This window comes from Mustela nigripes, chromosome 6 (assembly GCF_022355385.1).
Source record: "Mustela nigripes isolate SB6536 chromosome 6, MUSNIG.SB6536, whole genome shotgun sequence".
Lineage (NCBI taxonomy): Eukaryota > Metazoa > Chordata > Mammalia > Carnivora > Mustelidae > Mustela > Mustela nigripes.
In genome coordinates, this window is record NC_081562.1 from 77,401,523 (window position 1) to 77,417,348 (window position 15,826).

Genomic DNA, 15,826 nt, shown 5'->3' on the forward strand with positions numbered 1-15,826 from the left:
TTTCCCCAATGAAATAATTTGAGTTCATTTCAAAAGTATTTGCCCTATATATGCCTTATGTCTTTACACCCTTAGGCCCATTACAGAAAATTTCGTGTCTGCATGAGAATTTCTCATTAAGTTGAACATACTTGGATCCAATGTGTCAAAACTCAATGGATAGGTTTATTAATAATCAGCTACATCAGCTTAGTATTATCTTAGGAAGTAAAAGGTCAGTAAGTAGTTGTTATCCTACCATTTTATCAGTGGACTCTCCCCCAAAGACTTCAAGTCATTATTCACTGCTTATAGAGTCACTTGAGATATAAAAAGTCTTTTTATAGTAATGAAAGAGCTCCCACAATTAGCCAGAAGGCAGCCATCTATCTTTTTAAATAGCTCAGCTTGGAGGAGAACAGGATTTCAGGTGATATTTGGTAGATGAATTGTTATGACAATGATAAAGTTGGTGATACCAATCTGTGTTTTTTGCTGTAGGGGTGTGTGTGTCTGTGTGTGTCTGTGTATGCACATACACAAGGAAAAAAGACATTCAGCGCAGAGCGGGAATTTATTTCTCTAAAGATATGCAAATCCAGAAACAAACTCTGTGTCCGACAATTCCTTATAATTATTTTTAACTCTAAGTGATGATAACATGAATCTGTTTTTAACTAATAACAAACACAACAAGATTTTGTAACATTCATTTCAACATAATTTCAGGCTTATCAAAAAGTTGCAAGAATGGTATAAAGAATTCTCAAATAGCATTCATCTAGATTCCTCAAAATTTAATATTCCATTCCATTTGGTTTAGATTCATCCTCTCCCTTCCCCCACCCCTCACCCTCTCACTTTCAAGAAGTCCTCACGGTTAACGTCTCCAGCAACAGACAAATCCATATTACTTGCTTCCTGCTGGGATAGACTGAGGAAGACACAATACCACTTCTAGATATTCTTGCCAGAAAATACAAAACCTGAATGTAATGAAGGAGAAATACAAAGACCAACTGAGGGAGATTCTGTGAAATAAGCATGCACATCAAATATGTGAATACTTTAGATTTGCTCTGTGAGCTCAATGAAAGTTGTATTTTTGTACTCCCTTAAAAATGCTACTTCTGCTAAATCCAAGACACCAGAAATTCTATTTTTGATGCAACTAATTTTGATAGTGAACTTAATTTGCAAAGATGTTAAGTTTTAGCTTCTGCTTTATTTTTGTTTAAATCAGACAGGTTATGTCTAGTTGTATCAGGCAGGGTCCCAGAAGGAACTGGAAGGCACACTTGAAGGATTTAATGGAAGTGAGTTTAATAAGGGGGCAAATTCTAGGAGGTGTGAGCAGAGTTAGGAAAAAGAATTTAGGGAATCGCCATAGAAAGAGAAGTCCTTACTGCCCATAGACCTGAAAGTGGAAAGTAGGCAAGGGATGTGAACAGAACCTAGCAAGATTTGGTGTCCTGAAAGCCAAGGGAGAGGAGCCTGAATAAAGACACAGAGTACTAACTCTCTTACCTTAACCAATCCAAGCAAAATACATGAAGCAGGGAACCTAGTGATGCCATATACAGTGGTCCATGTCCCAGAGCCCTGAGCTGGGCAGAGAAGAGTAGACTGTGCATCTGATGGATAGACCAAGAACCCCCAGCTCATGTACCAAACAGCAGATACCTCCATTTCTTTCATTAACACGAGGGAAAATAAATGTATTTATAAAGCGGTCAATAAACTTATGTTGTATAGACTTCCAATTTATATCCTTCAGTAAGAATCAAAACATATCATGACCAGTTCTTTAATAACAGGAACAATTTATATAAAAAACCACTTCCAAATGGGAAAGCTCAGAAGAGAAGAATGTGGCAGGGAGCCTCAGGAAAGAAACAGAAAATATGAAAAAGGGACACAAAAAATGAAACAAAGAAAAGATAATCAAGGGAAAAAGCAAATATGAATGATGCCTCCCCAGGATTTACTATAACCAAAATTATAAGAATAGTTCTGATAAATTCACAAAGAATGGGTCTGTAATATTTTAATAAGAAAGGCTGGAGCCGAGTCCTACTTACACCTCACCATCAAAGTGTGCTGCGAAAGGGGTCAGGAAGTAGCATACTGTCCTGCTGTAGGGACCTCAGTGTCACAGTCAATTAATTAAATGTAACAACAGGCTTTCTAGATATCTCATTGGGTTACTGGGGGTCTGCTGTTCATTACTATTATATAAATAAGCATTTTTAATACAGTCAGTTTCTTAGGTTGTAAATGCGTATCATGTCACACAAATGTTAATCAAGGGCAAATCCCACAGTGTCACGAGTTCTATAGGTTAGGCAACAGTCTTTATTGGGAAAATGTCCAATTCAGGAGTGAGCAGCCCAGGAGTCATGCAGGGGTCCGAAACGGCTGGACTTGTGTTAGGTCTGTATTCCAGTGCAAGGATCCCTACCCACTGTGGTTTTCTCCTCTTTGGGGAGCATTGTTAGGAAGGAAACAGAATACAAGAGGTTCAGAATGTCTGGGTTAGAAGTTAGTGACTTCCATTTGGCTGGGAAACCAGTTGCCCGGCCCTGGGGGATGTTGGAACCCACGGGAAGCTGTCACACCCCCATACACCGGGAAAATGAAGCCACCGGTCCCTCATAGTCCCAATAAGCCAATCACTTTTTGAATAAATCTGCTTATTACATCAGATGTGATAATTACATATTTATTCTCTTCCCAAAATCCAGTAATAGCACTTTCAAAACAGAACAGTGTACTATGCAGACTTTTGGTATAATGCCATCTAACATATCTTGTATTCTTCTAAATTATCACAAACCCACAAATTATTATTTTGTTCATGAGTAACATTTTAAAATGTCAAAATTTATTTTAGTCAATATCTTGCTAGGTTTTCTTCATATAATTTTGACAATTCTTACTCTGTGTGTTCTTTTCACTATAAATATTTTTATACTGTGCTATGCTTAATTTATAGGACAGATGTCCTCACAGAAGCAAACATACCAAAGTTTAGAAAAACATTATATGATTCAGTTCCTTAAAACTGATTGAACAATTACATATGACAAATGCTTTAATGACTGTAGGGTTTGGATTATTTTAAATTTCTTTCATACCCAACATTTTAGCAGTAATTTAAATATTGTTTCCTCCTTATATAAAATGTTACTAGAACATGTTTTTATAACACCTCCCTAATTATCAGGTGGAGCATTTGATCAGCATTCTCATAGGGACTTTAGTCAAAATTAATTCCACATTTATTTGTGAAGGGGGAAGATCTTATAAACTGGTATGCCAACCAGCATTATACTGCTTGGCTCTGAGGATCCAAATGTAGACCACAGTGACTAGAGTTGGTGACACTGTATTATATTATTGGAATTTGCTAAGGGAGTAGAACTTAAATGTTCTCACCAAAAAAACTAATTAATCAGTACATGAAATGATGGATGTGTTAATTAACTAGATGGTTGGAATTCTTTAACGATATATACATCTATCAAATCAACACAATGGACATGTTAAATATCTTATAATTTTCCTTGTCATCTACATCTCGATAAAGCTGACCATTAACAACCGGATGAATGAATGAAGAAAGGAAGCAATAAAAATTTTGTAAACAGAAACAAGCAATATTCCCCGGGCTTTATACTTCTTCTCAACTTGAAATTGGGTTATATAAATTGTACATAATGTTAGGTATTCTATGCTTCCTCTGTTGTGTAGTCCTGTATGTATTTTCCCATGAAAGGCACAGATGCATAAAAAGGCCTGATTTTTCGTAAGAGGAAACAGAGATTTGGAAGTTCTCATCATTCCCAAACAGCTGACTCTGGAAATGGCAACACGCTAGGGTGACTTGGTTATTCACGCACTTGTTTGCACTTCAAAAGGAAAAAAAGAAAAGCCTGTTTGTTTTCTGATACTCAAGAAAATTTTGCATGTGGCTGGATTTGGAGAAATAATCAAAGTAGCACAGCTCATATCCAAGCTGAGGCCACCAGTCACTCTGGGGAGGTTACTGACAAGTGGCCCAGATTTTGCAGTTTATCCAAAAGGGTAGATTGTTCGTTAGACAGAAGCCTCATCAAACATTGGCGTGATATGGTTTACATATGAAAAGCTATATTCTTTACTTAACATTCACAAGTTGCTTATGGATTAATTAGCCCATCTGCCACAACAAATGTGTTCACACTTCTGCATCAGTTGCTGAAAAGCCACTACTTTTCTCCTATCCCCTTATCCTTATCAATATAATGGAAAATAACTTATTAGAAACAAGACACTTTTTTTTCATCTCTGTATATTTTTCAACTTAAGTGCTGGGGTATGAGGGAAGCCTTCCCAGAGGATGGCTTCTCACCATCAGTGTCTCCTTTAGTCGTCAGTCCTCCGTTTGCTAGTTCCTCTGAATGTCTTCCGGCTGCTGCAAGTTTGACGTGATTACGGCTACTCCTTCCACTGGCTTCCAGTCACAAATGTAGTTGTTACGAGGATAGTCTTTCTACCCTGGAACTTTTATCATTGGCATCTTCTTTCCTTCCTGGTGTTTTGGCCAATTCTGCTAACCCTTTCAAGGTATAATGCTCTGGATTCTCATTTATCTCAACTCAGGTGGTTCAATCACCTTTGGAGTCCAGTCATCCCATTGTGTGACTGCTAGCCCCTGGTCAGATAGAGATCACGTGCGTCTTTGCAGTTCTATTCTAGTTGCTGCCCTCCAGTTGCTTGGTAGAGGCAGACCGAACCTATTTTGAACACTTATCAACGTGCCAGATGTTATGGTAACAGAGGGTATTATCTTGTAGACATTTCGTGTTTATTATGACACCCTAACTTCTCACCTGTGCCTTTCACCAACAGCTTCATGAAGTCTCTTTCTCTATGCCATGCTTTAATCAGATCGCCAGCGTTTTTGAAACCCTTCTGCATGAAAACTTCAAACTCAAGCCCCGCAATGCGTATTTCTCTTTTAATTTTCAAATTACTTCTCTTCCCATCAGTTTTGTTCGCAATTCTTCTTAGGCAGTTTTTCCTCTTGAAAATCAGCTTTCCTGTTATTCTTCTGGCATTTTTCCCCCTCCTTTTACTAGGCACCCAGAACACTTGTGATCTGCACCCATGACTACCTACATTCGGTGGGACACCTTTAACAGAGGGCTTCTCCATCTCCTGTCTCATTTCACAAAACATATAAAAATTGTAGGCAGTTCGTACAAAAGCAATGTTGAGACAGGGAAGGAGGGATGGGCAGGAGAGGAAGCAAGGAAAGGAGAGAGAGAGAATATGATGGAAAAGAAATATAATGATAAGGATAAGGCACCATGAATACCAGATACCATGTTGGTTTAGAGTCTGGCCACTTGGGAAAAATGAGGTTTGGCTATTAATTTATTTGTTCATTTATTACAAACTTTTTTCTATGGGATTAAAACCTCAGATAGTCTCCCAGTGTTCTTCTTCCTGACTGTAACTGATGATAACTGAGCAAAGCAACTGCCAGAGAACCCCAATTAAGCTATTCTTTTTTGTTATTGTGAAAGGCGTAATTTATGAAATGGTGACCTTTGGGGAGGCTAACAGTATGTTGATGAACTTCAAGTGAAGTGAAAAAAAAAAGTGTTTAGTATCATCAGTGCTTACATTTTCTAAGGGATCACATGGGAGAGTAGAGCCTTTAAAGGTCATAGACTTCTTTACTTTGAGAGATATTAAATAGCTTATGAAAATAGAGGTCAGCTGCATGATAACTGGAAGAAAAGAGCATTCCCAATGGGGAAGTAAGATATTTGAGATTTTATTGACTGTCCTTTTGTAAGATTGTATTTGATGGTCCTTAAAGCAAAAAATGAAATTTACATATAAATGCTATAATTGTAAATGAATGAATGTACGGGTCTTAGAATCAATAGCTATTGATCTTGCTGTGAGAACGCTAATACTGTCTGCATATAGTGAACATTATAATAAGAACTAATTATTTCACAGCCTAAAATACTCTTTGGTAATCTTTATGTTTCTGCAGAAATTGTTATACGTTTCTGGATTTTGCAGAAATAATCACTAATCAGTGAGGGACTCACTTTTTAAAAATTACTCTTGCTTTGAAAATCACAAAAACAAGTAAGAAACAAAGGAATACCAAGACTACATTGTAGGCAAGGCGCTGAGCCACCTTGAGAAAGAAATAGGATAATGGCATTAGTCTGCCCACTACATAATGACACAAAATTTATGCATTAGAAGGATTTAATGTGTGACTGGAAGACACCCTAGCCACAAATTGTTTTTCTCTTTACCTTCAGATATTGTTTGAAGTCCTTCAAAAAGGGCACTGTCTTCTTTCATTCTACCCTATTAGGGGTTACTTTAAATGTAAGACTTAGAGATTATGACCAAGATTTCTTTTCAGGGTGAGAAGGATGTAAGACTTTGCAGGACTGGATATTCACTAAACTCAAGGGACACCATAAAGCAGAAGCCTGGAGACAAAGGGCAGTTTCTCCCTACCCCATAGATTCTACTACTGGATCATCTTCTACAACCCTGGAGTTCTTAAATACTGACCACAGTGTGATACATAAAGAATGAGACCTGGCAAGACGAGAGGCTAGATTTTAGGTTTTGTTTCTCCATTCTTGGATTTCACTTACCATCTGCTGATTACATATCTCCAAGAGAGAAAGTGGTGGCCTCGGCCCAAAGTACCCTAGACCAATAGCTCAAGGAATGAATGACTATGTCCACTGATGTCCCTTGTTCACATACTCCCACATGCCCAAGGTGATCCAGACATTCCAAGGTTGTACCAATACCAAGGCAGCAATAATTGTCAACTTTAGTCCATAGAGAAAAGAATCAGAGTGAGAATGTAAAGATTCATGAGTGTGTGCACACTGGTAGGTAACCATTTGTATTGTCTACTGAAGTTTCTTACTAGTGATCCAAGAACTGTACTGGGACATATTTTGCTGGTGAGGAGACTTAATTGCTCAATTTTTGAAGGCACATTAACTCTTTCAGGGTCCATTGAGTAAATTAGGTCCTCCAGGTCATTAAGCCTGTCTCGACATGACATGATGATTTCTACCTGGCATTGTATCATTTACCCCCAAATACCCCACACTTGCTCTGAGCACGTTCATATTCTTTGTCTACTCAGGGAGGGAGAATGTGCTCATTTGGATGTCAGCCACTGCTCTCTGACTGCAACTCAGCGACTTTCTTTGCTTCTTCTTAAGTCACCCAGGGATCCCTAAGGATTCGCTGGTGTATGGCTGTTATCAGAGCCTCCCCAACAGGCAGATGGCTTCATTGTCTAGAAAGAGTGTCATTTCAGGGGTTTTAAGCACAGTATTGTGCCCCTAAGTATCTTTTCCTATTTGCAAAAACCAACATTATTGATTCATCTAGGGTGAAGATATTTCAGGATGCTGTAGGCCTTTATTAAAACAACTTCCACGGTGGACTCTGTCATCAGGACTGGTTTTAGGGAAATAAACTGACAGCAATGTGAGAGCAGTCTGTCCTGCCACTGGAAAGGGTGTTTAGAAAATTGTGCAGGTGTCTGGAGTGCCGCAAAGGCAGGAGCACAGCACTGGCTCTTGGTAATTAGGCATGGGAGAGTCTCACAAAAAAAATGATTTTTCTCTCCCAAATGCCAGTAGTTGGCCCTGCTGGGAAGCAGTGACAGAGAGCAAAGGCATACATTCCCTCTCTCTCTGTTATGTCCAGGGCTACTTTGGAGAGTCGTAAATTGGTATAAATTAAAACGGGCAAGGATCCAAAGGAACAGAGTATATTCAGAGATGTTTTAGAGCAGTGCGCCCTTCAAGTGCGTGTAAATCAGCTGGGATCCTGTTCAGACTCAGCAGGCCTGGGTTGGGTCAGGGATTCTGCATTTCTAGTAATCTCTTATGCTCATGCTTATGTTGCTGGTCCACAGACCACACTTTGAACAGCCAAGATTTACAATAAAATGTATGGTAATATGGTCTTGATTTTATGACAATAACGTGGTCTTGGATTTAAAAACAATTAATATGAAAGAAACTGGACAATACCCACAAAATCAGATATCAAGCCAGTCAAACTTTGATTAAATATTGAAAATTCCACAAAGAGATGGATCGAACATTTTTTTTAAAAGACATACTTAACATTTCTACCTATCTGAAGGTTTGGGTGAACATTCTCTGAGGCTGATGTGTGATTCAAATTTTTTAATCTTTACTAATGATCCTGACAGTATCCTTCCAAATGAACCAAGAAGCAGTTGTTTTCCTAATCTTCCTCACTTCCGAGTATTGGTGAAGAGTTCAGTAAATGTCCGTGTCCAATTAAATAATGCTTTATAAACTTCGTATGAGAGCGGGTGTTTAAACTTAGCCTCCCACCTTTTCTTAATCTAGGATGACAGCCTCTCTGTTCTTTCCTCTGCGATGAGCAATGTCCTTGTATCTTCACAGGTCAATGGGAAGGATCTCTCAAAAGCCACCCATGAAGAGGCAGTGGAAGCTTTTCGAAATGCCAAGGAGCCCATTGTGGTCCAGGTGCTAAGACGAACACCTCTCAGTAAACCAGCCTATGGAACGGCCCCAGCAGTGCAGCTCATGGACGCTAGCACTCAGACAGACATCACCTTTGAGCACATCATGGCTCTGGCAAAACTTCGGCCACCTACCCCTCCAGTGCCAGACATCTGTCCTTTCCTGCTCTCAGACAGGTATTTTTTTTTTTCCTGTCATTTTCCCCAAAGCCCTATTTGTTTTCATTCAGCATTCCAAGTAGGTGTTGGAGAGAATCAGTCACACTAGCAAGCTGACCATTTTAGAGACAGGCTCTCAGTTCTCTTTGGAAAACGTCTCCATCGTGTCTATATCCAATTAGATCCCAGCTGACCCTGTGAGTGACTTTCCCTGACCCACACAGTTGCTTCACGTAAGGAATCATGCTTGCTGCGGAGCAATGAACAATTCTGGCTCTGATTAGTTCATCTTCATATTTCCAGCCATCAAAAACCTCATGCGACTCATGAGCACCGGTCAGGGAAATAGCTTTTCTCACCAAAGCTGCCAAAAACCTTATTAAGACTGACACAAAGTGGCGTGTTGGCACTCTGTTCTCCTCTGTGGGTCGCCTCTCTCTCTTTCCCTCTTGCTTTTCTCTTCTTTAAAGGAAAAGCTAGGAAATTAATTTAATTAAAGTGCAATTCTCCAAAGAAAGCAATTACCCAATATATTGAGATGTCAACAAAAGATTCTGACTGTCAGTGAGTAAGTATAAGGGCTGTGAAATCAGAATCTATTAAAGGAATATCTTTCCCCAATTTTTTACCTCATTTAAAGACAGGTCGAGAGATTTTATTCAAATAATCTTACTTGTACAGTCTTATTTTATGAGGAAGTATGTTTTGCCCCATACATTTTGCTCTGTGCGCTATGCAGCAAATATTCAAACATTAGAGAGTTTGATTTATAAGAACAATGGTCTCTTGAGGCTGCATTTTCATTGCCTACTGCAGTCCATTCTGCACTCTGTAAAACACAGATCTGATCACTTCCCTGCCCTTTAGTGGCTTCTGTTAGGTTTGTGTCAGTGGTCCACAGGTGTGCGTTAGAATCACCTGGGAATTTTAAAAAGGCGTATCAATGCAATGCCTGAATCCTACCTCAGACCAATCAAAAAGGAGTTTTTAGAGTGAGCCCCAAGCACCAAATCTTTCTGCCGAAATCTCCCTAGGCAATTTTAAGGTACAGTCATGTTTTGGAAGCCACTCCTTGAAACTTCAAGTTCCAGGAGGGCAAGAATGCTGTTTATCTTGCTTCGTACTCCATCCAAGCAACCACTACTTATCAAATAGCCCCCTTTATCCGGCACTGGAAGTAGGTGCTGGGCATGTAACTGGGAAGGAAAATAAAGTCACCACCTACCTTCTAGAGGAGGAGAAAAAGAATACACTGGCAAACAAAGACTGAATATTGATAAGTGCTCCCTGACGCAGAGGAAACCTCCAATTAACACTCTCTTGAACGAATAACAGCTAACATTTATTAACTAATTTGGCATGTTTTTGGTAACATTACAACTGGTCTACATTTATGAACCCACTTAGTCCTCACAACAGTCTTTAGAGGGAGTGCATTGTACTATTACCATCACAGATGAGGGAAGATGTTAAGTAATTTGGCCGAGGTCACATTGGAAGGAAGTGCTAGGGCCGGGCTTCTGAGCCTAAGAGGTCCGACCCCACTACCGACTCTCTAAACAGATACCCTATGTCACTCTCCGTAAGTCCTGCAGACCTTAGCGAAAAGGCAACCTCTTCTAGCAAACTTCCTAGAACTGCAGTAGGGACATCCCCCCTCCCATCTGCTCTCATATTTCCCCTGAAATCTCACATTTCACATTTGACATTCCCACCTTTCTGCTCTACCTTGTGCACAAGGCAAGGACTGGATTTGGTGTACCTACAGATTTCTAGCCCTCGGCAGAGGACCTCGCATCTGGTAAACAATAAATGTTTATTGAATCAATAAGGTGTTCCTTGTGGCAGGGCTCCCTTCTAACCAACTGAAAGACAAGAGAAACCCATTAGTTTTCCAAAGCAGCAAGCTTAATGGTTTACCAGCCCAAATGGGTTTTCAGAGCCAGTCTAAATTTAAGCAAGGACGGTTTGCCTGTTAGACCAGCAAGCAAAATGTTCCATGTACCGCTTTTGCTGTTGGGGTTCACGTTGATTAGCCCTATGTGGAGATGACAGCCATAGAGAGCAGTGAGAAGAGATGGTAGAATGTTGATATTGAGGGTGTGAGGACCCCAGGGTGCGTCTCTTGTGCACCTTTGGGCTAAAGATAAGGATACGGTTTATACTACTAACCAGTTTTTCGGTAATGTCCACCCTGGTGGAGCTTGGAGATCGCATCTGCCACCAGCTTGCTTAATTGCACTGAGTCATTTTCACTAACTTCTAGAAATAGAGATGCCCTCCTGTCCTTTGCCTTTAAACTATACTTGACCTTCACATGGTCTAAAGTATAGGATCTATATCATAGCATATAGCAATTTTAAAGCACTTCTATAAATGACTTACAACATTTTTCTGAAGTGAGATAAATAAAATTTATGTACAATGCTCCAGGTCCCCCTCATTTCCTTTAATCCTCTCTGAATTTTTGGAAGGGATTATGAAACCCTGTGGCTTATAGGAATTTCGAGCGAGGTGTGACCATGAATGCCGATTAATATTTGTGCACGGGCCCTCTATCAAGGAGGGAAAAATGTGGGTTGTGAGGGAGAACAAGGAAGCAGGTCTTAAGGATTGAGGGCAAGGCAAGTATGTTTTACAATCTGAAAAATGGGTGCTTTTGAAATCAGATTTCAAAAAACAGTTTGGAGCTGTGCATTAGGAAATGGGTAGTACTTCATTATAAAAACCCCTCTTTGGGTAGACTGTGGTCTCAGAAGCCACATACCCAGGTACGGAGCAAGTCACATTTGGTGGAATGGAAGCAGGCCAGGGAGTATCCCGCACCATGGCTCGTCAGAGATTTCACATCAGACTCTTTGGAGTGCAGTTCTGGCTATGGGCTCTTCCTCTTAGTATTCTCTCAGAAAATCAAATTGACAGACCCCATGGAGTGGAGAGAGAAAGCAATCGCTTTTTGCGAGCTTCTAGCTCACTCAAAGCCTGGATTGCTACAAGTCTTATGGCAAAGCAGAGAAAACAAGTGAAATTCTAAAATCAGTTTTAATCTTGAAAACAACCCTTTTGATCCATTTCTGTCATCTCGCTACATTCCCCACAGCTGCCATTCTCTTCATCCAATGGAGCATGAGTTTTATGAGGACAATGAGTATCTTTCCAGCTTGCCTGCTGATGCAGACAGAGCAGAGGACTTTGAATATGAGGTAAGATCGTTTTCACACCACTTCACGTTTCTTCATGAAGTTATGGTTGAGGGGTTTTGCACAACAAGAAAAATTTAACTATTACTGTGAGAAATATTTTGTCTATTACATATTGAGGGTAAGTTCTTTTACCTATTGTTTGTTTGGGCTGTTTGTGTCTAGTATTTTAAATATACTGGAAAACATTTTTATAATATAAGCTTGAAAATAATTTGCTTGCATTTTTGTTGATTTTCATACATAGTATTACGGCAGCCACATTTTTTTTCTTTTTACTGTCATGAGGTAATTTCCAAGTAGAGTTTGAAAAAAAATTATATTTAAAATCAAGATTGTACTTCTGTTTTCATTCATTGGTATTTTGATTTTAGTTGACAAACTAAATTGTTTTATATTAGGTATATTTTCTTTCACTTATTCAACATTCTCTTTATTTGTGACTCAAGTATATGCCATAAAAAGTAGTTTCACTGACTTTCTAGAAAGAGGAATGGTCTAATGCCCTTTTATTATTTAGCCTTAACACCATATACAGTAGAGTACCTAGACTGTGATATACAATAATTCCAAAAGCCCATCGATTAATTATTTAAAAGCTTTCACAAAAGTTAAAGGATTTATCCTAATCTTTCCTCTTCTGCTGCCGTCTATAAATCTTTGAAAGGTTTCAGACCACTCTGACATTTGGAAATAAAGTAGATTGGGAAGGTAAAGAAGCTTTGGTAAACAGGTAGAGAACCCATGATTATCTGCCCTTTTAATGCTTTAGATGATGTCATACAAGTTCAGCAAAATGTTCTTTTCCGCTTTACAACCTGGAAATCCTGAAATCTCTTCCCTTAGGAGGATCTGAAATCAAATAAGGCCGATTCCGTGAAGCTCACCCAAAGCAAATAGACGTTTATTTGAAATCTTCGCCCCGCAAAAGTCATTGCTGGGGATTACCGAAATCGTTTGTGTGATGATACCTAGCATCTGAGTAGATGGTTTCAGCGTTGTTGTTGTTCCTACTAAGTTTTCATCCCTTTTCCATTAAGTTGATTGAAAAGTTTTATTTTATAAATCTATTCAAGGACTGGTATGCACTGAAATATCCATTAAGTTTTGTCTTCTCATGAAAAACAAATTACAAAATTGAGTCACTTACCCAAATAATTCAAGATTAAATGATGTTTTCCTTTCAGCTAATGAATACTTTGGGTTTAGGGACTGGATTTACCTAGCTCACTTCAGCTTTTTATTTAGTTTGTGCCTTCAAGCTTTATTAAAAATAAATCTGTATTCGGAGGGAGGGCATGGAAGAAAAACTTGCTTAGGCTAGCAGGTTAACAGTAAAAATTATGTAATTAATTAACATATCATTGAATATTCCAGTGCAGACAGATTTCCTTACCTTTCTGTAGGGCTTACTGTAGCTGAAGCACATCCTCTTTTTTGAACAATATAAATCCCTAATAGATGCCAGCCTCAGTATGACGACAGTGGTAAATGCTCAGACAGGTCCTCTGTAGCCTGTAATCTCAACTAATCACAGCATCATAGTCATTAATTTGCTGTCAGCTGTGATTCTCTTGCCGAAGGCGTCTTTTTGAGTGATTGAAATAAGAATGTTCCTGTGAAATTTAAATAAGGAAGACATTACTGTGACAGGCTTCAATCACGAGAAAGGATGCATTGAAAGCATGGTACATGGTTAAACAGAGGGGCGGAGGTATGGGGGAATATCCCAAGGATCATTTACCAGGTTTCGGAGAGAATAATGGTTCTACCTAGCACTCCTCAGTCTGTCCTGGTTAGGAGGCAGAGTGGCACGCATCATCCCTCACGGCTGTGTGAGATTAGATGGTAAAATCTAGTCCCCGGCTGTCAGCCTTGCTGATGATTGTGGATGCCACATTAAGTGGGGAGACGTTGAAATCACAGCCCCGTCTTCTGCCCTGTTATACTTAGACGCACACCAGTCAAGTGCCTCTGTGACCAGCTAAGATGACCCCAGCTCCCTCAGAGCTCTGAGGATGCAGTGGTCTAGCCCTTTCCAGGACTGCTTCTGTGCCTCTTAGAGAACATTACAGGAAACAGGTCTAATGGCCAAAGAGAGAACTTCATCTCAAAAAAAGATAAGATATTTCTCCTCAACCTAGACACGAACGCACATCAACAGGCTGTCGAAGAAGTTGAGGAAGGTTTCCTTTCCATCTGCTCCTATTGGTTTCTACCTTCAGTGTTAATGAGCACTTAAAATAGGCCAGGCTCTTATCTAAGTATGCGATGGAAGAAGCCTCTGCAGGAGCAGCTTCACCTGCACGGAAACGGGAAAGACACATACTGTTCCAGGATGGGCAGGGCTAACGGAGAGCAACTGCGTGGGTAGCGGAGAAAGGAAACGCATGGTGTTGGGACGGGCTCTTCCTGTCTTATGCAAGGAAGTCGGGGAAGGCCTCTCTCATAGGAAACTTAAGGAAAGTAAGAGAGCAGCCACGTGGGAAGGGCAAGTACAAAGGACCAGAAGCGGAAGCATGCCCTGTGTGCTTAAGGAACAGCAGAGGCCAGTGCCCTAGCAGCCTGGACAAGGAGGAGAAGCCAGAGGGAGGAGGGGCTTATCTTGAGGCACCTTTCACTTCTCCCATGAGGACGGGAAGTTGCTAAAGAGCTGAAACCCTAGCAAGATTCCTCTGGTTGCCAGAATGAATCTGACAGTTGCAGGGGGATGGGGGCACTGGGGGGGGGGGGAGTCGTGTTGGGCATAGGAAGCAAAGGCTGCAGCGGCATAGTCAGGCAAGCCAAGGTGGATGCCTGGGGATGGTGAGGCGGAAAGGGCTGAGGCATGGTCTGGAAGGACAGCATCCATCCTGGGGCACAGGGTTTTGCCTAAATGTCCGTGTTTGAATCATTTGCCTCCAGGCTGCAATTAGATTTGGGCTCCAGATTTGGGCTAAAAACGGGATTTTCCTTCTGACTTTTTAAAAAACAAAATACCATAGGCCGAAGGGAAACACAGCTTCTGGCATCCGCTGGAACTAGCATAATAAACCCACTCTTTAAAAGACAGGAAGTGCATAGAACTGCATTTCTGAACTTGCTAAAATGCCAACTGTGTAACTGTAGAGGCCCCTTTGTAAAGACCTACTTGCTCTGGACTCAGTGAACCAAAGCTGATCTGTCTATCTTGTGCCTACATATTTAGGGACTTTGAGTGCCTGGATTATTGACCCAATAGACCAAAACAGATCTGACTATCTTGTAAATACATATTTAGGGACTTTTTAACATGCAGATTATTGCATTGATATTGTAACAGCTCCCTTCAGAGCCATGATAGGCAGCAAATGCTTCTTTGGAGATATGATAGTCAGCATGTCAATGTTATGGTGACTCTGGTGCATTAGGGATCTCTATGAAATTTTAATGACACCCATATCTCACCATGGCCTATCACCACTTTGCCTAGGAAAATTATTTGACTGGCTTTAAAATTTCCTCACTGTGCTCCAGAAAAGTCTCAGAGGACCAGTCTGCATTAAAAGACTCATAGCTTTAAGTGTGTTCTCTTCTATAAATGATGGTCCTTGTTCTCCAATTAAAAATGATAAAGGATTTTAATTTTATTTGTGAGAGAAATAATAAAAATATCAAAATTTAAATAATGCACCCATCCTAAGAGTCAGGGTGCCCCATACCACTGAAATACTACTGAGGATTAAGCGTCTTCTCTCCTTTATTTTCAACTTTGTGCACTTTTTTCCTAGAGCCAGCTAAAGGTCGAAATAAATCATAAATAGCCCTTAGCAACTCAGAGGCAGATCTCAAATCCAGCCTCTACCAGAAATAATTTAAAGGGAAAGGCTTCAAGAAATATAGAGCCCTTTCATCCAACCCCTAATAAAGATACGTTTGCCCCTGCTGGAGT

The 15,826-nt window shown here is 40.1% G+C and overlaps 1 protein-coding gene across 2 annotated transcripts in view; it reads left to right on the forward strand.

Annotated features, from left to right (window-relative positions):
- PDZRN4 (PDZ domain containing ring finger 4) overlaps window positions 1-15,826 on the forward strand; it is a 349,858-nt gene that overhangs the window by 277,332 nt on the left and 56,700 nt on the right. For both annotated transcript variants that reach the window (XM_059402905.1, XM_059402906.1), the window contains 2 exons: window positions 8,478-8,734; window positions 11,817-11,919. In XM_059402905.1, coding sequence (XP_059258888.1) covers window positions 8,478-8,734; window positions 11,817-11,919 — 360 coding nt within the window. The remainder of the gene's footprint in view (window positions 1-8,477; window positions 8,735-11,816; window positions 11,920-15,826) is intronic.